Source organism: Vanacampus margaritifer, chromosome 2, assembly GCF_051991255.1.
Source record: "Vanacampus margaritifer isolate UIUO_Vmar chromosome 2, RoL_Vmar_1.0, whole genome shotgun sequence".
Taxonomy (NCBI): Eukaryota; Metazoa; Chordata; class Actinopteri; order Syngnathiformes; family Syngnathidae; genus Vanacampus; species Vanacampus margaritifer.
In genome coordinates, this window is record NC_135433.1 from 4,096,142 (window position 1) to 4,121,727 (window position 25,586).

A 25,586-nucleotide genomic window follows, 5' to 3' on the forward strand; every position below is an offset into this window, starting at 1 on the left:
TTCTTTTGGTAGGTTCCATGTTTTTTATAGCAATGGAACACAATATTATGTGGGCCTTGCAAAATCAGTCAAAATCCAGTAAAACAGCCGGGAGCAAAGGGGGTTGCTTCAGTGAAAAATGGCTGCGAGTGAATGAGTTATGAGTTATATAACACAGTGAAATGCAAATAATTCAATTCAGTACATTAGGGCTTCAAGTAATTTAGTATGATTTACCATGTTAAGAATTCCTGAAGCTGTTTAGTGTGTGATGTTTAATTAAAATCAAATTTTGAAATCCATGCTTTTAATTTGGAAGGAAAGTTTTGCGGCTCCAGACAGATTTTTTTTCATTGATTTGCCCATTTCTTGTGTTTGTCTTTTGGTCTGGTCATTTTAATTACATTTTGCAGGGTCTCAAAAATTCACTTTCAATTTATTTTTCTTTTTTTCTGGAGAGATCAGTATCGTTCATTCGGTAATTTTACCGATTTGATCATCATTGCTCTCTTTTTTTTTTTTTCACTTTCAATTTCTAATGTCAAACATCACATAGGCTTGCAGATTTGTCTTCAAAATGATACCAATAATTGTGACGTAACATTTTCATACCGCTTTATTAGTAGTTGTCGGTGAAACATTGGCGTTTAAATAGTAATGACAGGTCACACGCAGGAAGGACTGTTGTGTCCCCTCGATCCGCTCTACATAATGGCCACAGGCATTGCACAAATTAGAATGACCTCCTGGTCAACCAGGACAGCTGGTGTGTTCCTGGACTTATTAAAGCTAACACTAAAGAATAATAGATGTATTCAGTAGTGCTAAAACAGTGGAATTACAATTCAGTAATGTAAAAAAAAGAGTTAGTGAGTGTGCATCTTTAAAACACCACTAAACGACTAATGAGAAAGAAAATTAATCTATTACCATAATACGTGATGCCGTCAAATTTTTACTTGCACTTCATTCCGATGCAGCCCTCCAGATAGACTTTCCCTGAATTTGCACGGACGCCTGCTCTAGGAGTTTGGTGTTTTCATCAGTGGTGTTGATTTGTCAAGAACAGATGCTGGTTTGAGAAACCATAAAATTGTTAAACGGAAAACTTTGCAACATAGTGGGACCACAATAATTGAACTGAATTTATTTCAAGTTATTTGTTTTGAATTTCCACGAACATTTTCAAACAACACTTACTAAAGGCATGTTTCCATCAAGTCGGTTCTGTTGATGTTCTTGGCTTCTTGAAATATCCTGATCACGGTCGCATTTCCACTGCGGCTGAATCAGCTGCTACCTAAACAGTGTGACATCATAGCGTACCGGTGAGACGGCTTGACTAATTAAATCCAATTAATTAGCACGACACGGTACAGTGCGGTGTGCTAACAGGACTTGCAAACAAGAAACACAACATCCAATCAAAAGGCAGGAGTGTGTCTCCGGCATACTGAAGCGGATCAGCGCATTCCATCAAAAGGCTCCTCCAAATTTGAACCCCTACCCCCCGAGTCTTAGTTTAAACAGACAGAAAAATAAATAAATCAACTTTTTGGACTTTTGTAGAGGATCAGAATGATGCAACGTCCTGTGATTTCTCTCGATATTTGCTGCCGTCTCAAAGAATAACCCAAAAATTCCTTCATTTCCAATAACTCCTAACTTCTTTTTTTTTTGGTGGGAATACTGAAGCATTACATACATGGTATTGTGATTTTTATTCTCCACACTTTTTTTGTCGCGTAACAACTCCCACATACGTTACGCCGTTCAAATTTCAACCAAAATTCACGCCTCCTGGGGTATATCTCATATGAATTCACATGACTTACAGTATTGGCACGATTTAACTTTAAATATCAACTTTTCATTTTTAATTGGACAGACGTTGGAATTTTTGTAAAACCCACTTTCCACGCCCACCTGTCTGATACTGCTCAGTGGCACAGTTGGTAAAGTGCATTGTCCAGTAACCAAGAGAGGTCGCAGGTTTGAATCCAACCTCCGACTGTACATTGCAAATATATCCATGGCCATTAAAGTAAGTGTATACCAACTGACTATCAATATCAGTAAATGGATTATAATTTCACTGAATTGATTAAAATGTATGTTAGCGTTCAACATCAGATAACACTTTTCAAAAATAAATCAAGTCAAGTTAGCTCAGTGCTTAGAGCAATTGCCTCCCGCCACATTTTAGTACATTCGATGGTTCGACACCAACTGACTATCATGTCAGGGCATAATTTCACTGAAATGATTTAAGCACATGCGTTCAAATCTTAGCATTCAGCTTTTCAGCATTCCCACGCAATTTCTGCAGTAATTGCATTTTGTCTAGTTTTACACTTTTTACTCTTCAATTGTACTAATAGCTAACCCCCCCCCCCCCCCCCCAAAAAAAAAACATTTTATCTCGAACCTCTGTGACTTATCTTGTTGTCCCGTCCACTTTTCAAACACGAGATTCACGAGAGCAATCAGAAGATGGAGCACGCTGATTGGATTATCAAAGACCTTGATAAAAGAGAGAGTTGCCCGTTTTTGTTGACCCCCACCCCCGCCCCCACCCCCGCTCCCCCCCCCCTCGCTCTATGTATTCCCCATTGCCAATCTAATTGACTTAAGCGTCTGCATAATTTGCTTAAACCTTTTGGCAATCAAAGTAATGACTTGGTTCAGGTTTACTTATCTATCCGAGTGATAAGGACTCACAGTCAGTTTTTTTTGTTTTTTTAATTCTATTGAGGATAGGACAGTATTAATTATTTTCTAGACTGTGGCGCACTCCGTGTTCTGTGCTTGCCTGCCATGTTTCACGCTGTGCCAAAATAACATGCCTTAGGGGGGAAATTGGGGTCGAAACATTGAGGCTAAAGGTTTAATCCAATTTAAATTCAGTGTTGGCATGTCCGGCCGTCTGAGAATGAAATTAGAAAGAGGGTTGAGCATAAGGTGAACGTCTGCTGCGCACTATTTCACTACTAATTTCTTTTTGAGTATGATGTGGTCACTGTGGCAAAGTCTCATTGTTAACCTGTATTAATGAAAAATGCATGGGAGTCGATAATTACCACTCAGCTGTGGATGTATTTAACTCTTTGACTGCCAGACGTTTTCAGAAACGGGTTGTCGCCAGTGCCAGCCGATTTTAAGCATTTTGACTGATCTTTCAAGGTCATAGAAAATTATGTGTTTGGACTATGGAAACACACATACTACCAAATGAAAGATTGGACTCTCATCTTTCATCAGAAAAAAAAGTTTGTTTCTACCTTATTCCGTTTTTCAGTAATCAACAATAGAAAATAGTTAGTTTCACCTCTGTTTTGAAACAAACGTCTTTTAACGTCTTTGGCACTCCTCCATAGGATTTTACTAAACGTTATTTAACGTTTTTGGCAGTCAAAGAGTTATCTCTGCACTCTAATCGGGAAATATCTTGATTACCCGAAGACATCAGGGCATGTTTACATGATTATTGTTGTTTATTTCTTAAGTCATTCACCGCCATCGACGGCCATGGAAGTCTGCCGGTGAATGAGTGCGAACGCTGAAATGAATATTTGAATAGCGACCTTCATTGTTTCAATTCCAGCCATGGACATGCCATCAGAGTTGACCGCACTCAACATCACTCCGCAAGGAGCCCTGCTGAGGTGGAACCCACCGATGTCCATCGTCGACAACTACGTGCTGACTCTCACACAAGACCAGGGTAAGTTGTTCTGAATTACTATTTTGAATCAACGGGACGCTATCTGGACCCGGTTGTTCAATTCTCGGTTATTTTAACCACGGTTTTAACCCCTAAATGCCGGTTAAATTCTTAACCCGCCGTTAACTAACCCGCGGGCAAATATGCGTTGTTCAAAACATGGTTAGTCACGCTGTGAGTTAACAGCACCGTCAAAGTTAACCGTGCATAGTGCAAGTATATTCCGCAATTCCTCTTTTTGTTTACTTTCGGGTCGGCGAAAGAAATGGATATTATCCAAACGACCAACCAAACAAGTGTTATTCAATCGATGGTTGAAGCAATTTTTGATTTTTTGTGAAATAATATATTTGTATTTTATTAGGAAGTGATTTTCGCACTAGCTGCTGTGTATGATGAGTAAAGTTTAAATTAAGAATTAATCCATCTCCATCCTGCCTTTTTGTTTTATAAACAGTCTCCCATTAACCACGAACCAACAAACCCTCTTGTTAAACTATAGCTACGCTAAGTGTATTTGTCCTAAGTTTTTTGTTGTTGCTAATTTGCCACTTTATACAGTCGCAGATTTGTGACTGTATAAAGTGGCAAATTTTTGAGTTTTTTCTCCGAATATTACTCTACCCCCCCGAAAAATATATATATACGTGGCCCTAATTACGCCGTTGTAGGGAAACACCTTTTCCAACCATATTTACCTGAATGCTATCCAGCTCGTACTGGCTACAACCTTTAGCAACTTGAAAGTTTCAAAGGGCACACTTGACAGAGCTGACAGTATTATATGTGTTTGTTTACAAAACATTTTCGAATACGATCCATTCACCTCATCAAAGAGAACTCAGTGCACTTCCCCTGCAAATGGGGGCGCTGTGGGACGGGATTTTCAGCTTTACTGTATTCTTCACCATTCAGGCACTGAAGATAGATGCAATACAATAGGCAAAGCTTTTCCCATTAAGAGTGTGACACATCCTCCGAGGCGACACGGACTCATTTGTCTTGCCCTCCCCGTCCTTCATCATGCTTGCTTGAACTTCTAAGGCCGGTTGAAAACATTGCAGTTAGCTCGCAGCGTTTTTTTTTTTTGTTTTTTTTTGCCACGCCGCCCGTGTCCTCACCGTCTGACAGCCTTATCCAGATAGGTGAAAGATTGCCATATTGCTTGGCCTCTCAGGGTCTCTCTTTATAATTTGCTCCGCGAAGCATCGGAGATGTGCCATGGAGCAAAGCTGGCTTCGAACCACTTGACATTCATAATGTCGTCTCTTCAGCCACTGTCAGCTGGCAGTTATTAACCTTTAGCATTTAGATAATCGGGTTATCCTGTCCTGCCCGCAACCGTCTTATTCTGCTGTAATCGATGATTTCAATGACTTGTCATCTGAAACGCATGCTTATGGTAAATTATTAAACATATAGATAAGTATCACCTGCTGTTAAAATTGGTTGTCTGAGTAAACAAACCATAACACGAGCTGTTGTAATAAACATAAACAATATTTGTGGTCAGACGATCAATAATGTATAGCCGATTTTGTGATATGTGATATGCGTATACCTGATAGAGCTGCCGAAAACAAATGTCAAGGGTTGCTTAGTTTTCATGATTTCAGCTTCTTGCCTGTCCAGATAAAACAGCACCGCTCAACTCTCGGTCAATTTTCAAACTAAATCCTGATAGACTGGACTGAAAATTCAGTGTTAGACAAACAGTCAATAACTTCTCCTTGTATTTTGGTGTATTGAATAAAAATAAGTAAACCTCGGTATTTCAAGTAGACATCATTTATTGTCTGCACTCACAAAGTAAGAAGTGCCATTAAATGAAACAATCAAACTCTACCCAAGCCCAGATGAAATATGAAATGCAAGTCTCTCCCTTTTGTTTTTGTTTTTTTTAGTGACTGCAGATACGTTTCTGGTGGAGGGCAACAAGCAGGAACACCAGCTGTCCAACCTGAAGCCCAGCACGTCCTACTCCGTAGCCCTCTATGCCACCAAAGGACCCCTCACCAGCGGCACCGTCATCGCCAACCTCCAAACACGTGAGCTAATATCTTTCTTAAGCCTCCATTCGCTTCATTGATGACACTCTAGTAAACAAGCAAAGTTGGATGGATAACTAGAGGAGCTGATGAATATAAAATGTTCCCAGTTCCACTATATCACAGATTTTACACACTGGATTCTTATGTGACCGTATTGGCCAAAACATTAGGTACACCCCGGATTCTTGCGTGTGGGCAAATGGGGCGGCCATATTGGCCAAAACATTAGGTACACCCCGGATTCTTGCGTGTGGGTAAATGGGGCGGCCATATTGGCCAAAACATTAGGTGCACCCCGGATTCTTGCGTGTGGGTAAATGGGGCGGCCATATTGGCCAAACCATTAGGGTACACCTCGGATTCTTGCGTGTGTGCAATGGAAAGGTCATATTGGCCAAAACATTAGTTACACACGGATACTTGCGTGTGGGCAAGGGGGGCGGCCATATTGGCCAAAACATTAGGTACACCCCGGATTCTTGCGTGTGGGTAAATGGGGCGGCCATATTGGCCAAAACATTAGGTACACCCCGGATTCTTGCGTGTGGGCAAATGGGGCGGCCATATTGGCCAAAACATTAGGTACACCCCGGATTCTTGCGTGTGGGCAAATGGGGCGGCCATATTGGCCAAAACATTAGGTACACCCCGGATTCTTGCTTGTGGGCAAATGGGGCGGCCATATTGGCCAAAACATTAGGTACACCCCGGATTCTTGCGTGTGGGCAAATGGGGCGGCCATATTGCCCAAAACATTAGGTACACCCCGGATTCTTGCGTGTGGGCAAATGGGGCGGCCATATTGGCCAAAACATTAGGTACACCCCGGATTCTTGCGTGTGGGCAAATGGGGCGGCCATATTGGCCAAAACATTAGGTACACCCCGGATTCTTGCGTGTGGGCAAATGGGGCGGCCATATTGGCCAAAACATTAGGTACACCCCGGATTCTTGCGTGTGGGTAAATGGGGCGGCCATATTGGCCAAAACATTAGGTACACCCCGGATTCTTGCGTGTGGGCAAATGGGGCGGCCATATTGGCCAAAACATTAGGTACACCCCGGATTCTTGCGTGTGGGCAAATGGGGCGGCCATATTGGCCAAAACATTAGGTACACCCCGGATTCTTGCTTGTGGGCAAATGGGGCGGCCATATTGGCCAAAACATTAGGTACACCCCGGATTCTTGCGTGTGGGCAAATGGGGCGGCCATATTGCCCAAAACATTAGGTACACCCCGGATTCTTGCGTGTGGGCAAATGGGGCGGCCATATTGGCCAAAACATTAGGTACACCCCGGATTCTTGCGTGTGGGCAAATGGGGCGGCCATATTGGCCAAAACATTAGGTACACCCCGGATTCTTGCGTGTGGGCAAATGGGGCGGCCATATTGGCCAAAACATTAGGTACACCCCGGATTCTTGCGTGTGGGTAAATGGGGCGGCCATATTGGCCAAAACATTAGGTACACCCCGGATTCTTGCGTGTGGGTAAATGGGGCGGCCATATTGGCCAAAACATTAGGTACACCCCGGATTCTTGCTTGTGGGCAAATGTGGCGGCCATATTGGCCAAACCATTAGGGTACACCTCGGATTCTTGCGTGTGTGCAATGGAAAGGTCATATTGGCCAAAACATTAGTTACACACGGATACTTGCGTGTGGGCAAGGGGGGCGGCCATATTGGCCAAAACATTCGGTACACCCCAGATTCTTGTTTGTGGGCAATAGAGCGGCCATATTGGCCAAAACATTAGGTACACCCCGGATTCTTGCTTGTGGGCAAATGGGGCGGCCATATTGGCCAAAACATTAGGTACACCCCAGATTCTTGCGTGTGGGTAATGAGGCGGCCATATTGGCCAAACCATTAGGGTACACCTCGGATTCTTGCGTGTGTGCAATGGAAAGGTCATATTGGCCAAAACATTAGTTACACACGGATACTTGCGTGTGGGCAAGGGGGGCGGCCATATTGGCCAAAACATTCGGTACACCCCAGATTCCTGTTTGTGGGCAATAGAGCGGCCATATTGGCCAAAACTTTAGGTACACCCCGGATTCTTGCGTGTGGGTAAATGGGGCGGCCATATTGGCCAAAACATTAGGTACACCCCGGATTCTTGCTTGTGGGCAAATGGGGCGGCCATATTGGCCAAATCATTAGGGTACACCTCGGATTCTTGCGTGTGTGCAATGGAAAGGTCATATTGGCCAAAACATTAGTTACACACGGATACTTGCGTGTGGGCAAGGGGGGCGGCCATATTGGCCAAAACATTCGGTACACCCCAGATTCTTGTTTGTGGGCAATAGAGCGGCCATATTGACCAAAACATTACGTATGTCCCGGATTTTTGTGTCCCAGTGGGGCGGCCATATTGGCCAAAACATTAGGTACACCCCGGATACTTGCGTGTGGGCAAGGGGGCAGCCATATTGGCCAAAACATTCGGTACACCCCAGATTCTTGTTTGTGGGCAATAGAGCGGCCATATTGGCCAAAACATTAGGTACACCCCGGATTCTTGCTTGTGGGCAAATGGGGCGGCCATATTGGCCAAAACATTAGGTACACCCCAGATTCTTGCGTGTGGGTAATGAGGCGGCCATATTGGCCAAACCATTAGGGTACACCTTGGATTCTTGCGTGTGTGCAATGGAAAGGTCATATTGGCCAAAACATTAGTTACACACGGATACTTGCGTGTGGGCAAGGGGGGCAGCCATATTGGCCAAAACATTCGGTACACCCCAGATTCTTGTTTGTGGGCAATAGAGCGGCCATATTGACCAAAACATTACGTATGTCCCGGATTTTTGTGTCCCAGTGGGGCGGCCATATTGGCCAAAACATTAGGTACACCCTGGATACTTGCGTGTGGGCAAGGGGGCAGCCATATTGGCCAAAACATTCGGTACACCCCAGATTCTTGTTTGTGGGCAATAGGGCGGCCATATTGACCAAAATATTAGGCATGTCCCGGATTTTTGTGTCATATTTTTGCATATCGCCAAAAGATTAGGTACACTTTTTGGCTTAATTGGCCAAAATATTAGGTATACCTTAGTTCTTGTGTGTAGGTTTACCCAATATTGGCCAAAATATTAGGTACATCCTAGTACAGTGCAAATACAACGTGTTCAAGTACAGTGTGCTTATGTATAAAAACACTAAAAGTGTATGTTCACTTTTATTTAAAATAAAATATATAAAATTTTGCGTTCGCAACGTTTTCAAAAGCCAAAATTTCTCCAGATTTTTTTTAACCGATTCCAACTTAAACATCTCATTCCAGGTCATGTCATTCAATATCATTCCAAATCATTCCACAATTTTTCATTCAGTCTCCAGAAATTACATTGTCTAGTTTTCTATACATTTTATATTTATGTTTTGTTTTTTCAAATAAGTTTACAATGTGTTTTTAAAAAGTGTCCTAATAACTTTAAATGTATTTTAATCAATATGTACCACATTTGGAAGAGGCCTAATTCCATCTGAAGATATCCGATTCTTTAAGCTGCCATGACACGTATACCAATTGGCCACTTGAGGGAAAAAGTTTGGAATCGTCTCCCTTGAAGCACGCTGTGTCCAACTTAACGTGTACACGGTGAAACTGCTACAACAGGAGCACAAGCTTCGCACCACATTTATGTACAAACAATTGTTTCACTTCAGCAAAGCTGCAACTTTGTAAACTTTTTGGGAGTTTAAAAAAGCAAGTAAGCAGAGGAGTTCTTATTCCCAGAGGAGCGTCAACTTCTCCTGCAGCAGCGGTGAGATATGCCAGAGCTGCACAGACCTGAAAACATAAATGAGGCTGAGAAATGCACTGTCGAACCCATACCGGTGCTTTACTTGCACACGATGTTTCAGATTTGGAAACAACAAGTCCTGCCTGATGCGTCGCATGCCTCTGCACCCTCTGACTTCTTCGGTCTTAACAATAGAAAACTAGGAGTTGAATTGATGCTCCTCCAGACAGGAATGAGGAAAATGTTCGTTTGCCTGTTTTGGAGCAGACGCAAGAAGAGGCTGTCTTGATGATGTCATGGACCAGTAGGAGGAGCCTCACTTAAGCGCAGCGTAATCAGTCTAGTTGAGTTGTTGGCATCCTCAGCGGGACTTTTGACATCATGAAAGTTAATTGGATTAAAAAATAAACAAATAACCTTCCATCAATCCATTTTCTGTAATACATACAGTATCCTGTTTAGAGTCATGGCGAGCTGGAGTTTTTACCTCAGCTGACTTGGTGGCGAAAAGGCTGAGGACACACTAGCCCATATAAATGAGCTGGGGGGGAAAACAAGTTAATTTGTTGCCTTATGTTTGAGACCGAGCGAGCCGGAATTAGCCGGATCAACTAACAAGAGCAGAGGTGGCAAATCCAGTTCCAGAAAGTAAATAACCTGCCACAGTTTGGCTTTAGCCCCTAATGCTAGCTAGCTAACTAGCACAGCCAAATTGTGGCAGGGTTTTTACTTTCTGTACATGGATTTGGCACCTCTGAACAAGAGCGGCTAGCGGGATTTAGTCAGAGCCATAGGCTGGAGTGGCTAATCAGAGCGGCTAGCGGGAGGAGCTAGTAAAAAAAAAGAGAAAAAGCTAGTAAAAACTTGCCAGAGCAAAACAGAAAGTGACAAGTGGCGAGCCCAACGGGAGTTAGTGGCAACCACCTGCAAGCCCCAGCTGTGGAAGTTAAGCTGCGGCCGACCCATTGGGTCCGACGCTCAATGCTAGCACCACCCGGGGTAACTATGGCGGCAAAACATGGCAGTTCTAGTAAGGTGAGACTACAGCAATGCAATATGATTAGTGATTACTAGAACTATGATTATATATTTAAAAAAATATGTTCATGCGATACAACATATTTTTTTGCATACTACATAAACAGTCGTTTTTTTTTAAATGGATGAATTATTCGTTGACCACTAGATGGCGCTAGGGATCACTGAATGTCCCTTTAAGTCTGATTGTGAGCGAACTACAGTATGTAGTCTTATGTTGTGTTTATAGTGTTGGGTGTCTTTTTTACAATAATTTTTGTATGCTTTTTGGTCAGAAATCTGTGTTTTTTGGTAAATCCAACTCCTGCTCTACCGATAATTAACAACGAATGGAAAAAGCTGAAAAAACAACTTCTTTTTTTTTTTTACTTGCACACGAAAAAGATTCAACTGTTTCTTTTGGCAGGTTCTGTGCTTATATTTTCATAAAACACAATATTCTTTAGGTCTTGAAAGATAAGTAAAAATGCTCGTAATCGGCTGTCAAGAAATACGTGGATCAAGAATTACATAGATTGTTTTTTGTTTGTTTGCTTGTTTGTTACAAGACCGCATGGATTCTGTTTTCCCTTGTGGAAGCACCACTTCATCACCAAATTGCACTTGTCCATCAGTGTGTAGATATTTGTATCATATGTGGTGCATGCAGCACATATGCACGAGTAAGCCTAAAAATCTAGTGTTGACAATTTGCTAACCCTATTAGCTAATGCTAATCTGTTTATCCGATAAAGCTCGATAGCAGCTCTGCTTACCTTTTTGCTCTGATGTACTGTTGCAGACAGTGTAGTCAGAAACCCGGGCTTGCAAATTCTTGAAAGTGGCACTGGATCTTCACCCAGCCTAATTACCAAGGCATGGGTGGAGAGACAGTGTTATGTCAGTTTGTCCACTGTCACATTGCAGTGGGACGGAAATGCAGAAGGACTTTCTCTCACACATTTTCAAAAATAGGCTAATAACAAAAGATTTATTTGGCTGTTAAATTTCACACTCCAGGAAGCCAACTATTTGTTTACAAACAATTGAAAAGTCAATTTTCCATAAAATGTCATCTTTAAATGGAAATGATCGGCCGTAACATTTTGTTGCACAACATGTTATTTCTTCTAAATTCATATCTAATGAAAGGACATCTGTTCAGACCCCATTCATTTCCTTCTTTCATGGCAGAAGCATTGTGGATATGAATTGTAAAATAGTTTGATCGCCGGCTGCAGCTGCTTATAGGAAAAACAAAAACTCTGCTTTTATGATAGTATTAGAAATGAATAGATTGGAACCCTGTAAAATAGAAAATACACTGTGACATCAAAAGATTTAAAAAAGTAAATGAGTCAAAACAAAATTTAAATGATAGCTCACTGTGTTGATTTGATTATTACAGTTTTGCAGTTTCCTTCAGATCATTTATTTATTTAATTCATTCCAAGCTCATTATTCAGTGAAATTCTATTTTACAGCTATAAAACGGGAGGGAAAAAAGTCTAACCTGATCCTGTGAGGTAATTCCCCCATTCTAAAGCGTGAACAAATGATCCCATCTGCTGCCTCTGTGTCTGTTTATTCCAGAAAGCATTGTTTATGCTTTCAGTTAATGCTGTGCTTAATCCCATTCCGAGCCAAACCGGCAGAACATCTGCTCACCTGCTTCAGCGCTCTCGGTTTGAAAAAATCGAAATGAGGAAATAGCGCCTCATGGTCAATTCGTACTAATTGAAAAGAAATGTCGCCCGCTCACCTCTCAACTCTCGCCTGTCATCTCGCCGCTGAGCTTCATCAAGACCAGTGTTGGGAACGTTACTTTAAAAAAGTCATTAGTTATAGTTAACTCATTACCTGTTTAAAAAAGTAACTGAGTTAGTAATTGAATTACTTCATAATAAAAGTAACTCTTTACCAGGTAAAGTAACTATTTTCACTACTTTAAATTATATATATATATATATATATATAATTATTATTATATAATTTTTTTATAAGGAATTCATATTACGTCCAGGCCATATAGGGTGTTTTCATTTATTTTGTGAGTATTTATGTCACACAAATGCCTCACTCCATAATATGGCATATTATAATAATAATAATAGTAATAATAATAATTCATTAAATTTGGAGTGGTGATGTATGTTCTACCATTGCCAGTTACTACAGCAATCATCATGATAATAATAATAATAATAATAAAAATAAATACTGGATATATGGTGATTTGTGGCACTTATGTCATCTATAGGTAATTTGTAGACAGTCCTAGCCAGTCCCTCCTGGATTTCGCGGGCATTTTTTGATTGCTGCTGGGTAAAATAATTAATAATAGATCTAATAAATTGCCCAACTGTCGGCTTAACGTGCATCATTCACATACAAATGTCACTCCATCGCCTTCACGAGTGTGAGCATATTTCTTTCAACACTTTTCACTTGTTTAGCACTCATGAAATAAGAGAAATACAATTGTTGGCGGTTATTTACACTTGGCGGTTGGTGCAATATGGTTTTTGGTGGAAAAGAACTTATCAACAAATCGCTCCTTGTGGCGGCTGTTTTTCGGCAAATCTCGACTGTTATTTTTTATTAATGTCAAAGTTGTCAAAATTGTCAAACCAGTTCCAGGCGAGGACGTGGACTCTTTGCTAAAATGCTAAAATATGCTAAGCCTTTTAAGGTACAGAAAGAAGTAGGACGACACGTCCGTCACGTCGTGACACGCTTCCCGCGGCACCTCCAAAATAAAAGTCGCTACACATTTCATCTGTCAAGGCACTTTTATTGTGACGCGGTCCGACAACAACAGTTCCTCTAACTGTGCGCAAATGTCATTTGAGGAGCCAGTCACCCGCCGCACAACGTCTTGTAAGCTTACTTCCAGCACATGCGGTCAGAACGGGGATTTCAGATAAGGGGGTCGAGGCATGGACTCAGAAGAGGAAGCAAATGGAGAAGATAAAGAGTGCAATGGAGAGGAAAAAGAAAAGCTGCGGGATGTGGATGTGGGAATAGGTGGTGAGGGGGGAAAGGGAAAAATGAGGTGCAAGAGGAATCATATCAAGTGCGAATATGTAGAAGATTTGCCTATTAGCGAGGACCCCCCCTCCTCAAAACTTCAAGTGCACCATTGAGTCTGCACGCTCTTTTAAACGCACTCAGCTACCCATTTCTCTTTGTTCTCCATTTAATGTAAAGTTTCCCGATGTGGAACTGACTATCAGTCAGAGAGAGCTTAATGACTGAGCTGTCACTGATCAAATAGTACATGGGGGAGTTGATGTCAGTGTGGGCAGCAAGAGTGAATTGGAAAGTCTCTTTCCTTTCTTTTCTTTGGTCCTTCCTCGGGTCTCCTGACGGCCTCACGGCTCTGGCTGGGTTCTGAAGTGTTCGGTTTAGGTGAACGGTATGGGATTTTTTAATAGGTTTTAGGTGAACTCCAGAATACAAACTCACACGCATATACTCAACCACATACAAAATAAAAATTTATAATAAATAAAAAAAGAGAGAGCAATGATGATGACCTGTCAAATTGGAAAATTACCGAATGAACAATACTGAGCTCTCCAGAGAAAAAAAAGAAAAAGGAAAGCCTCTTACACAGCAGTGCCTTGATGCATTAGTTTAAGTCATGGCATGGCCACCAGGGGCAGTATAGTGAAGTCATGTAGATAAAAGCAAAGAAGACTTTCACTACTACTGTAAGTGACTCAGTAAACTGCAGTATTAGTCATTCTTCACAGAGGATAAAGAAAATATGCCTCTGATGATAGCTAAATTATTTATCGATATGTTGATGCACCGTTTTTGTTAAAATATCCGTTGCGTAAAGAGTTATGACACCACAAAAATGTATGCTATTTGTTAGCCCGTCTATATAAAAGACGATTCAATCTGTATTTTGATACATGGAGTGTGATACGATTTAAGGAGGGGACGTTTAAAAAAAAAAAAAAAACTAAAATTAGGGCTGCTCGATTAAGAAGAAAATTAAAAAATAAAAATTAATTAATCACGATTATTGTGGTAATAATTGAAATCACGATTAGGACGATCATTTATTTTTTGGTACAAAATAACAATGTTTAAATGTAAAAATTTGTAAAAGAAAATAATAATTATTTGAAACATAATTATGCAAGTTCCTTTTGGACGAAACAAAATGTTGATTTTTTTTTTTTTTTTTTTTTTTTTACTCAACTCAAAATTAGTTTTGATAATCATAAGTTTTATGCTGATTTTGTAATTGTGGAGTGTAATAATTGAAATTGTAATTCAATTTCGATTCATTGCACAGCCCAAACTAAAATGCAACGATTCAATTCGGTTTGCTTAAATCAAAACCGATTTTTCCAATTCAAATTAGTTTCCATTACGTCCCGAAAAGGCGTGCTCAGTAACCGCTGAACTTGCTGGTTTTCATTTGATTGTTTCTAAGAATGTTTGATACCACTCTTATTTTTACTCCCATACTTTTGATATATAAAATTTCATTTAACACAAAGACGAAAAAATTTTAAAAATACCTTTCTTTCGGACGCAGATGATGATTCACCGATGTGTCAAACCGCAGCGCTATAGTGACACCTAGTGCCGCGGAGGACTTACTCACTCATATTGTTTTTGCCTCAAGTATCAAGTAGTTGGTATCTGCAGCCTCCATGATTATTCGTGTATCCGCTAGAAGTGGTTACAGCGTTTTCCAGCTCACTGAAAAAATTATCCACTTTCACTTTAATTACACTCTAAAAAAAAAGAATTGTTGAACCATTTTAACTTAATTAACTTAATACATCACTTTGGATTAACTTTTTTGGAGCACTTACATTACTCCAAAAATGGGCTTTCAGGATGATGAGATGTGTATACTTTATATTGTTTTTCTTCTGTGGAGTTTGTAATAAGTGCCTTGGCTCAGTAAAGATTGGCACCCTGAAGAAGCATATTTTCTGCATGGAAAGTCATCTTCTTTCTATCATGCACGAGATTGAGGTTCGAGCTGGCCACCACCATGGCCGGCGCTCATCATATGAAACCCCCCCAAACACAGGTGATGTAAGGTGGTGAAAGTGAGGCGATGTGGCTCAAACTGTGGCACTGTCATTTTATGTAAAGCAGTGTGGGGAGAGGCTGAGCGTGCCCGTGTGATGTAATGTGCGGTAAAACTTGGGTGGGTTCGACAATCAGCAGTTTGCTTTTGAGGATGTGATGCGCTTGGAGTTAATGTGGAAAAGTGGGCTTGCTGATCTCCTCTCTGTAATCCTGTGGAGTGTTCATAATGGGCCAGAAATTGCTTCGGATTTTTTTTTATTCCTTTGTTTATGCCGGAAAATAAACTCACCTTCCAGGCAATTATTCTTATTGATTTGTTATTTCCATTTGTCAAGACAGTCATCCCACCAGTGATTCCCAAAATGTTTACACTAAGGGCTTTGCCACCTCAAAAGCTTTTAAAAGTAAATGAATAGGAACATTTAAATAATGGTTCAATTAAAATGTCTGGCGCATTAAAAATTAAATTAAATCAGTTCCAGATAAAGGATTTAGAACAAACCGTTCTCAAAGACTGAAGGGGAGCGAAATCAACTTTGATTTCTATTGCACATTTCATACACTGAACAACTCGATGAGCTTCACACAAACAAAAGCACGACGTCTAAAAGCATTAACAAACAAACCAAAGATATTCACGAAGCAAAGAGAACAAAAATAGCTTTTTAGAATGAATAAAAGAACAAATATTTACATCATTTAAGCAAACAAAAGATTTATAGACATTTTATCATGGTGTGTGCGGGGGGGGGTTATTGACCCAAATGAAGGAAGTAATGAGGGAGGCCAGTTGTGCTCACAAAAAATGTTTTATCAACAAAACATAAAAAGAAAACTAGGCTTACTATCAAAAACAAAGAAACAAACAGACTAAACTAGACGTTTGACACTGAGACTCCGGAGCGTGTGTCAGCCGAGTGAGACAGACTGCTCGAAACAATGTATCAAAAGCCCCGATCAAACCTCCGTGATCACGTGCTGATGACGTATGCGGCTTCATGCGCGCTAATGAGATACCGGAAATTACGTAACTGATTCAAACCTTTTTGGCGAGGTGTCAGCTGTCAAAAGGAGACAGCAAACAAACACTGCCTCCCCCGCGCCCACAGCCTTTTGAGAGAAAACTGACTTGAGAGAGCTTTAGGATGGAGAAGAAGCCGAACACAATAGAGCAAATATTGTTCTTTAATAAGAACTTGTAAAACCAAAAAATATAAAAAGTTGGGCACAAGCACAATTCCCCCATGTAGATATTTGCTTCACTTTATGTTCACCTGGAAAAGTTAGTTATTCGGTATGTTTCCAACAAAAGTACTCCCACAATGATGCATTTAAAGTTTCCAATTATGCATTATTTTTAAATCATGTGTAGAAGATACAGGCTTGACCCCAAGTATTTTCCACCGAGTTGCTATAAGCGCTTCTCCAAGACCCTCAGTCACATCTCCCAATGACTGATGTTGAAACACTTGGCATCTAGCTTCACAGCGTACTTGTGTCATATCCAAATCATGTTTATAAAAATTGAATGAGTAACAGGACATCACATTGAACCATAGTACTGGTACAGTGTCAAAAAATTGCAACACATTGAAACATTTTATTTTTTTTAAAAAAAGGAGAGCAAATGTAAGACTGAATGTACTGGTGTTATGTTGGAATATATAAATCAATCAGGCGAATCACTTTGAAGATTATAGTTGCTATGACTCCAGCTGACCACCAGATGTCACCGGTACGATCTATCTTATGGGGCTTTGAAACGTCGACTCTTTTTCCAAATCAATCAGCCCAAAGCCTCAAAAGCTTCACAAGGCTTCATTGTCCCATCTCTACTTACAGTACATAGACACAAGACTACTAACCATGATGAGGTGCGAAAGCAAACGAAATGATCCAACAAGAAGTGAACAGAAACCAGGAAGTAAATACAAGCAAAGCAACGAGACAATGAGAAACAGCTGGACACGCGATACAAGTGGCCGAGGGTTCTGATTGGTAGACGCAGGGGCGGACAAACAGGTGGACACAAAACCATAACGAGAAAGACATGAACCACAAGAAAAGACACAACATGAAGCAAAACCAAATATGAAACCAAACAAATACGGATCATGACACATTTAAAAGCAAAATAAATAAATAAAAAGTAGCTGTCCGAAAATTACAAAAAAAAATAAAAGTATAGTTTTTCATCTGGATTTCAAAGCTTTTATACTTGGGACTGCCGTCACTTCTTTTGGCATCTTATTCCATTTCTCTACAGCATAACAGCTAAATGCTGCTTAACCATGTTGCTTTAAAGGGACCGCAACATTAAAAATCAACTTTTCGGAGCTTTTAGCCATGTTCAAATGCTAATTCCTCACCTAAAACATGACCAAAGTTGTGTTTACCTCCATTCGCCCCTGTATGGGAAATTGTAGGTTATTCTGCTCTCCAAGCACCAGCCCCTCCCAACCTGAGAAAACGAGCCGTTGGCACGGTTTGACGTCAATGCGTGCGGCCCCGCCCCCCGCACCGCCTCTGCGGACTAAACGCACACCCGCTTTCTTTGAGACCTCCCTCCATGGGATATTGACAAAAGTAGCCTTGATCAATAAACATTCTGTCCAGATGAATTCAAAGCAATCAATTATCCTTCACATTTGCAATGCCAAAGTGCAATGACAATTGGCCGTCTTAAAATCCCAGAATTCTGGCTGACACTTGTGTAAACGACAAGTAGAACTTATTGCGCTGTTGTGCATAACTGCACGGATGGTTTAGTGGTTAGCACGCTTGCCTTGTCCCCTCCTCCTCCACTACGATTTCTTGCGGCAAGGAGCGTTTTGTTCCAAATGAACATCCATCCAATTTCCACATGTAAAGAAGACACGGTTGTACTACAACGGCTGGCCGGCGCGGCAACCACACCAAGAGAGGCGTGGTTTTACTGAACCGGGTGTTTACTTTTGCACTGGAAAAGTAGCCAGGAAAATACTTAATATTAAAAAAAAAAAATTAAATACATCGCGATTATGTCAAAGGTAAGATTTCATCATTATATGCCTACAGTTAACTGTGGAAGGGCTTAAAATAAACCTTATGTCATCAGAAGCAACCATCATATTCTTGTATCCCATGTTAGAAGACTGTCTTTGTCTTCCGCGTGTCCTTTGTTGTTCGGGTAGAGAGAATGTTGATTTTCTGAATACAGACCGGAGATCGGTGAACAGGTCCTCCGAAGGATTTATTTTACAGAATATTCCGGACACAAGCAAGTTTACAGACAAATGGCTGCAGTTCCTCTCGCTAGTGTGTCTTTTCAGCGGACTCACAGCATTCTTATACTATCTTGAAGAGCAGTATCATAAAACCCCCAAATCTTTAAGACCCCCCCCCCCCCCTTGCCCCCAGCCACCAGCGACCAGCCCTCAGCTAAGACAGACTTTTACAGCATTCAATACACATTGACAGATGGCCTTTTGATGTGGAAATATAGTAGGTCTCAGACCCGACGTCACCTAGCATAAGATAAGATTTGCAAAGGAATCATATTAAAACATTTGCTTCAACCCCAGACAAATGGCCCATTGGTGTGGGAATAGAGGAAGCTCCCCCAAACATCATTTAACTCTTTGACTGCCAGACGTTTTCAGAAAAGGGATGCCGTGGGTGCCAGCCGATTTAAGCATTTTGACTGATCTTTCAAGGTCCACAGAAAATTATGTGTTTGGACTATGGAAACACACATACTACCAAATGAAAGATTGGACTCTCATCTTTCATCAGAAAAAAAAAGTTGTTTCTACCTTATTCCGTTTTTCAGTAATCAACAATAGAAAATGGTTAGTTTCACCTTTGTTTTGAAAAAACGTATTTTAACGTCTTTGGCAGTCCTCCATAGGATTTTACTAAACGTTATTTAACGTTTTTGGCAGTCAAAGAGTTAAACACTCACACAGCTCTACTGAGGAAATTAAAACAGTTATGACTAAACCTAAACCGTTATAACTAAATCAAAACAGGTATAACTAAATCTAGGCAGAAGACTCTCAACACCCACTACAAAAAAAAAATCTAAAGTTGTTCAGTCCCTAGAAATGACATCTTTCAAATATTGACCTAAATGTTAAACATCACCTTTAATGGGTGAGCAGCCACTCCAGAGACCCACCTATCGTCTTACGGGCCTTTAAAAAGTGGTTCATTTTTCAAGGTTGTCCGACTCATCAGCAAGTTCAACAGTGAGTGCTTAAGATAAGCGGGAATGCTTTAAGAGTCAAAGTAGAAGCAAAGACAGGATCCTATTAGATTAAACAAGCAATAGTGTTAAAGCACAGAACTAGCACTTTGTCACGCACATGAGATTTGTTTGGTGTGGTCTCATCCTTCAAATCTATTTTCAGACTTCCACATGAAACGGCTTAAAAAAAACACACACACTTGCAGATGGTCCTCTCAGCGGTCCTGTGGCGTGTCTTGTATATTTAACACAAGCATCTTGCGTTAAGCTTTTCTACATCACAGCTCCCAGTGAAAAGAAGCATCCTTTTAAAAAGGCTTCCAGTGACCTGGAAAAGAAAATCTTCATGTCTCTTTGAAGTCTTTTGTGAAGTAATTATCCGTCAATGACACATGGACGGGTCAGTCAAATGTTGCCCGCCGCGTCTCATTTCCAGGGTATTAATTTACAGCCCGTGAGGTGACATTTGCTCGCTGCAGCTGCTCCCACCGTTTTACTGCCGCTGATATTATCGTCTGGTGCATCCGGCCTCATCCACGCGTTTTTTTATTAACAAGGTGTGGATCAGATGGACACTTGACCTTGAGCTCTGGAAATTCCTGCCGAATTATACATCCATTGTCTTTTTGCCTTGAAAAGCTGCATAGTATTCAATTAAAACTAGAATCGTGTAAGTCACAGTTTTTTTCCTTTCAAGCCAAACTGAATGGGATGACTTCACAAGACTTTTTTTTTTCTGGAGAGCTCAGTATTGTTCATTAGGTAATTTTACCGATTTGACATGTCATCATTTTTTTTAATTATTTTTTTTTTATTATTATTATTATTTTTTTTAATTTGTATGTGGGTGAGTGTGCGTGTGAATGTGTGTGTATTCATTAGTTCACCTAAAACCTATTAAAAAATCCCATACCGTTCACCTAAACCGAACACTTCCAGCCACAGTCGTGAGGCCGACAGGAGACCCGAGGAAGGACCAAAGAAAAGAAAGGAAGACTTGACGCCAAGTCGTGCATCACCAAGTGAAACGGCTGAAAATGCTGTGTCCGTCCTTGTGTCTTACACAGCTATGGACGCCCCTGTGAACCTGACAGCCAGTGAAGTGAGTCACCGCAGCGCTCTCATCTCCTGGCAACCGCCCGTCTCTGAAATCGACAACTACATGCTGACCTACAAGTCAGCCGACGGCAACCGGAAAGTAAGCATCGCTTATACATTTCACAATTATTTGATGCCTTAATCCGACAAATTCATGCAGTAACAATGCAAGATTTATTTATTATTTTTAAATCATTCGTGCAGTTCCAGTTCTGGGGATGAATGACACCGTTTGTTTGAATTAAACTATGATGAGGATCTGAAAAAAAATGGTTCCTTTTAGTAAACCAACAGATATCACCCACAAATTATGACTTTGTAATGTTCTTCATCTAACCCTATTCCAATATTAACGTTCAAAGAGCAGGTGTCCCCAATCCTGGACCTCAAGGACGGAAGTCCTGCAGGTTTTAGATGTTTACATCCTCAGACACACCTGATTCAGCCTGACAACGATCCTGATCTTTAGAATCAGGTGTGTTGGAGGACGGAAACATCTAAAAACCTGCAGGACCATGATTGGAGAAGCCTGAGTTAGTGTCACATTGAAATGTCCCTATTTTTAAAAGAAAAGTATTTTTTTTTTTACCACATTAGCAATGTGTAGACCTTTTGCACGTGACATCACAGCCCTCATGGGAACGCCCCCTACGGGACGCTAGACGGCAAAAGAGCCGCTTGCCTGTATTGTAACCATTAAATCTCGTACAGCGTAAAGTCCTTTATCTAATTGATTATCTTATCTTACTGTGCGGTTGTACGGACGGACAAAGACCAAATGTTGCTTTTTATCGCATACCTGCTAATGAAGACGAATGACGTAGATTGAGGACTGGCAACCCACAAAGTATTCACGGATTTGCAGCGATCATTTTTTTTTTTAGTAGATAAATGTTGTAATTAGTTCGTACACTCTAACAAAGATTGTAACCGAGGTGTCGAATTGCGTGTTCCAAATCACATTAACGAGCCAAAAAGTTAGCGTCCACTCCAACTTCACGAACACACAGCTTAGTATTAAAATGTATCTTCTTCCAAACTATTAAGTGCATTTGACTGTTTAGTAAAGGGGGATTTTGTCTTTGTGCTTGGAGTTTTTCACTCGCCGGAGTCATATTTCATGAAATTCCCGCATAGCTTGCCACTACGCTAGTCATTTGTTCCATGCTAGTAAACATAGTAACATAACATAAGCGCAGCGTTTCAATATAGAACGGAATATTTAAAAAAAAAAGTCAGTTAGCATGATAAACAAGTTTTGCCTTTGCATTACGAGGTTTATTGTCCCTCGGTGTGAGCGTAGCATCTCTCGTCCCAGAGACTCAGCCAGCGACAAGCTTTTGAATCAGCCCCCCGGTGTAAGGAAAAGAGACGGCATTGACTACAAAATGATATACGTCGTGCACTGTCAATTCCGGCAAAGTCGGCGATTTGATTAACTTGGACAAAACGGCAGGCAACAGAAGGTAAGCGGCTGTTTTCAAACTAGCGATCTCCAACTTATGTAAATATCGCGCTCTATGAGTCCCGACTAAATGTGCAAGTTGGTCGGACAGGCGAACTTCGGTTGAAGTAGTAGATTCCATGGCTCTGTGGGCAATAACTTAATTTGTAAAATAATAGTCGCTAAGTCACTAAGTGGCTCCGGGTCACGTCCACTTCCATTCAACAATCATTTCCTTCCGCCGTCCGTCATAGGGCAGTCACGTGATCACGTGACGTCGCTGCAAATGGTCAATATTTATGATTAAGTCAGTATTTTTAATGGAAAAAAAATGTGGATAATATGACATTTATAGATGACTATCAATAATTCTGTTAAAAAAAAAAAAAGTAATTCTAATAAACTGTTGGCTGTTGGATCATAAGGATAATAGCATCTGTAGTTGCTGAAGTGATCCCACATCGTGTTCTTTACTGTTCGGTCAGAATCATGTGTAGTGCTTGTCTTGCACTCGGAGACATATTTCGAGACATTCCGAGAGCTATCGGCTCTTCAAACCACATACATTATTAATGAATGAAGCAGCAGTTGGCAGTGTAAAAGGTTTGCTTTCATCTCTAGGGAGTCTTTACAAAAGCCTGAAAATACTTAGGCGTTATTACGCTGCTCCTCGGGGACAGTTTAAACGCAGAGCGCATGCCACTCTATATTGTATACTACCATGAAGGAGGCATAGTATGCATTTTATAAAACAATTTCCCAATGTTTTAAGTCTGATAGGCTTGTGTTTAATTTTTGAATCATTATGATTTAATCATAGTCATTATCATTTACTCCCCCTCCCACCACATTGGCAAATATGCAATTAAGCAATTATGCCGTTTATCAGAAGCTAATCTGCATCCAGCAACTCTGCTTACCTAGACAGACAGACAGACAGACAGGGGGATGCAGAGAGGGCGTGAGAGAGAGAGAGAGGGTGGGAGAACAAAAGGGAGCGAGAGGGCGAGAGAGAAAGCGTGAGAAAGAGAGGGAGAGAAAGAGAAGGCGAAAGCAAGAGAGGGCGAGAAGGAGGGAGAGAGATTGATTGAGAGAGAGAGAGTGAGGGCGAAGATGAGAGGGCAAAAGGGAGAGCGAGGGTGAGAGAGAAGGAGGTAGCGAGGGAGAGAATACGTGAGGAAGAGATGGAGAGAGAGAGAGAGAGAGTGGGGGAAAGAAAGAGAGAGAGAGGTAGACATGGAGAAGGGAGTGTGAGAAAGGGGGCCAGAGAGAGTGAGAGTGAGAGCGAGGATGAGAGGGCGAAAGGGAGAGCGAGGGTGAGAGAGGAGGATGAAGTGAGGGAGAGAAAATGTGAGAAAGAGAGGGGGAGAGAGAGAGAGGGTGGAAGGGTGAGAGAGAGACAAGAAGAGAGAGACAGAGAGCAGGGAAGATGGAGGGAGAGAGACAGAGAGGGGGTGCAGATGGGGAAAGAGAGCGAAAGTAAGAGAGAGAGAGAGAGAAGGGGGACAGAGAGAGAGAGGGGGGCGAGAGAGGGAGAAAGAGGGTCAAAAAGAAGGTGAGAGGGTGAAATTAAGAGCAAGGGTGAGAGAGAGTGGATAGCGAGAGGGAGAGAGAGGGCAAGAGGGGGATTTGAGAGAGAGAGAGAGAAAAAGAGGGTGAAAGGAAGAGCGAGGGAGAGAAAGAGGGTAGAAGGGAGAGAGAGGGGCCAAGAGAGAGAGTGAGAAAGAGGGTGAGAGCGAGAGCGTGAAAGGAAGAGTGAGGGTGGCAGAGAGGGGGTAGCGAGAAAGAGGGTATAGGGAGAGAAAGGGCGAGAGAGGGAGTTGAGAGAGATAGAGTGAGAGAGAGAGAGAGAGAGAGAGCAAGAGTAAGAAATGTATCAATATCATATCAAACATCTATTGGGCAGCAGCATACAAGTGCCAACTCGAACCCATTCCAGACAAGGAAGCTTCATGTCGACAAACAAACTGCCCGGCGTCCATGTTTCAGTCGTGCAAAGTTTTGACAGAACATTAGGAACACAAAACATTTGTTTTCATATGTACTGCATAAAGAAGAGCCCAGCGACACATACTGTATGTAATTAGTGGCGTTAATTCAAATTGGACAATTTCATGCTTGTGAGGACACCAGCAGACACACGGGATCGAGAAGGCTTCATTGCTATGTTGCAATCGGAAGGAATAGTTTACCAAGTTGTGCCTCCCGGGCATTGCGGGAAATTGCGAGTTGTTGGCATTTCTGAGCTTGTCAACAAATGTTTACCATATTTCATCTACAGTCGCCTCGCAGTAAATGATACTTCACACCTGCAGGTGCAAAAGCTAATATACCGCAGTTCTGCTTGTGTGTTAAAACGGGAACAAATGCAAGCGCATTTAACAGCATTGTTCTCTTCTAGTCGCATCAAATAATCACAAGTGTCACTCATATTTTGAACAAAACCGCCACAATTTGAAGTGCCTTTTCCCTCAAGGCTTTACAAGAATTTCTGATACAAGCGCTTCTTTGCCTCAGAGCTTTGAAACTATTCTAATTATCTTATCTGATTAACTCATTCACTGCCATTGACAGCTATAGACGTCAAAAATTAATTTGAACTATTTCTATTAGTTTAACATTTTTTCCACTTTTGTTAACAAGAGTATGAAAACCTAGATTTTTTTTTTTGTACATTTAGAACAGATATAAAATTTGTGATTAATCGTGAATTAACTTAGTAAAGTCATGCAATTAATTACGCAATTATGCAATTATTTTTTTCGTTTTTTTTTTTAAAGAAAATACTTTTAAATTAGGGGTATCAGGCGATTAAATGTTTTAATTGTAATTAATCGCATGACTTCACTAGTTATTTTTTTAATAAAAGAAGGATTAATAAAATAAAAGATTATTAATAATTACGGGCATCAGGCGATTACAATTTTTTATTGTAATTAATCACATGATTTCACTAGTTAACTCTCGATTAATCACAAATTTTATATCTGTTCTAAATGTACAATAAAAAAAAAAAGGTTTTCATATTCTTGATAACAAAAGTACTTTTAAATTAGGGGTATCAGGCGATTAAATGTTTTAATTGTAATTAATCGCATGACTTCACTAGTTATTTTTTTAATAAAAGAAGGATTAATAAAATAAAAGATTATTAATAATTACGGGCATCAGGCGATTACAATTTTTTATTGTAATTAATCACATGATTTCACT

The 25,586-nt window shown here is 40.8% G+C and overlaps 1 protein-coding gene across 5 annotated transcripts in view; it reads left to right on the top strand.

Annotated features, from left to right (window-relative positions):
- The window catches only part of tnr (tenascin R (restrictin, janusin)), a 238,953-nt gene that overhangs the window by 186,993 nt on the left and 26,374 nt on the right, over nucleotides 1-25,586 (top strand). For all 5 annotated transcript variants that reach the window (XM_077555881.1, XM_077555885.1, XM_077555883.1 and 2 more), the window contains 3 exons: nucleotides 3,584-3,703; nucleotides 5,608-5,751; nucleotides 20,899-21,029. In XM_077555881.1, coding sequence (XP_077412007.1) covers nucleotides 3,584-3,703; nucleotides 5,608-5,751; nucleotides 20,899-21,029 — 395 coding nt within the window. The remainder of the gene's footprint in view (nucleotides 1-3,583; nucleotides 3,704-5,607; nucleotides 5,752-20,898; nucleotides 21,030-25,586) is intronic.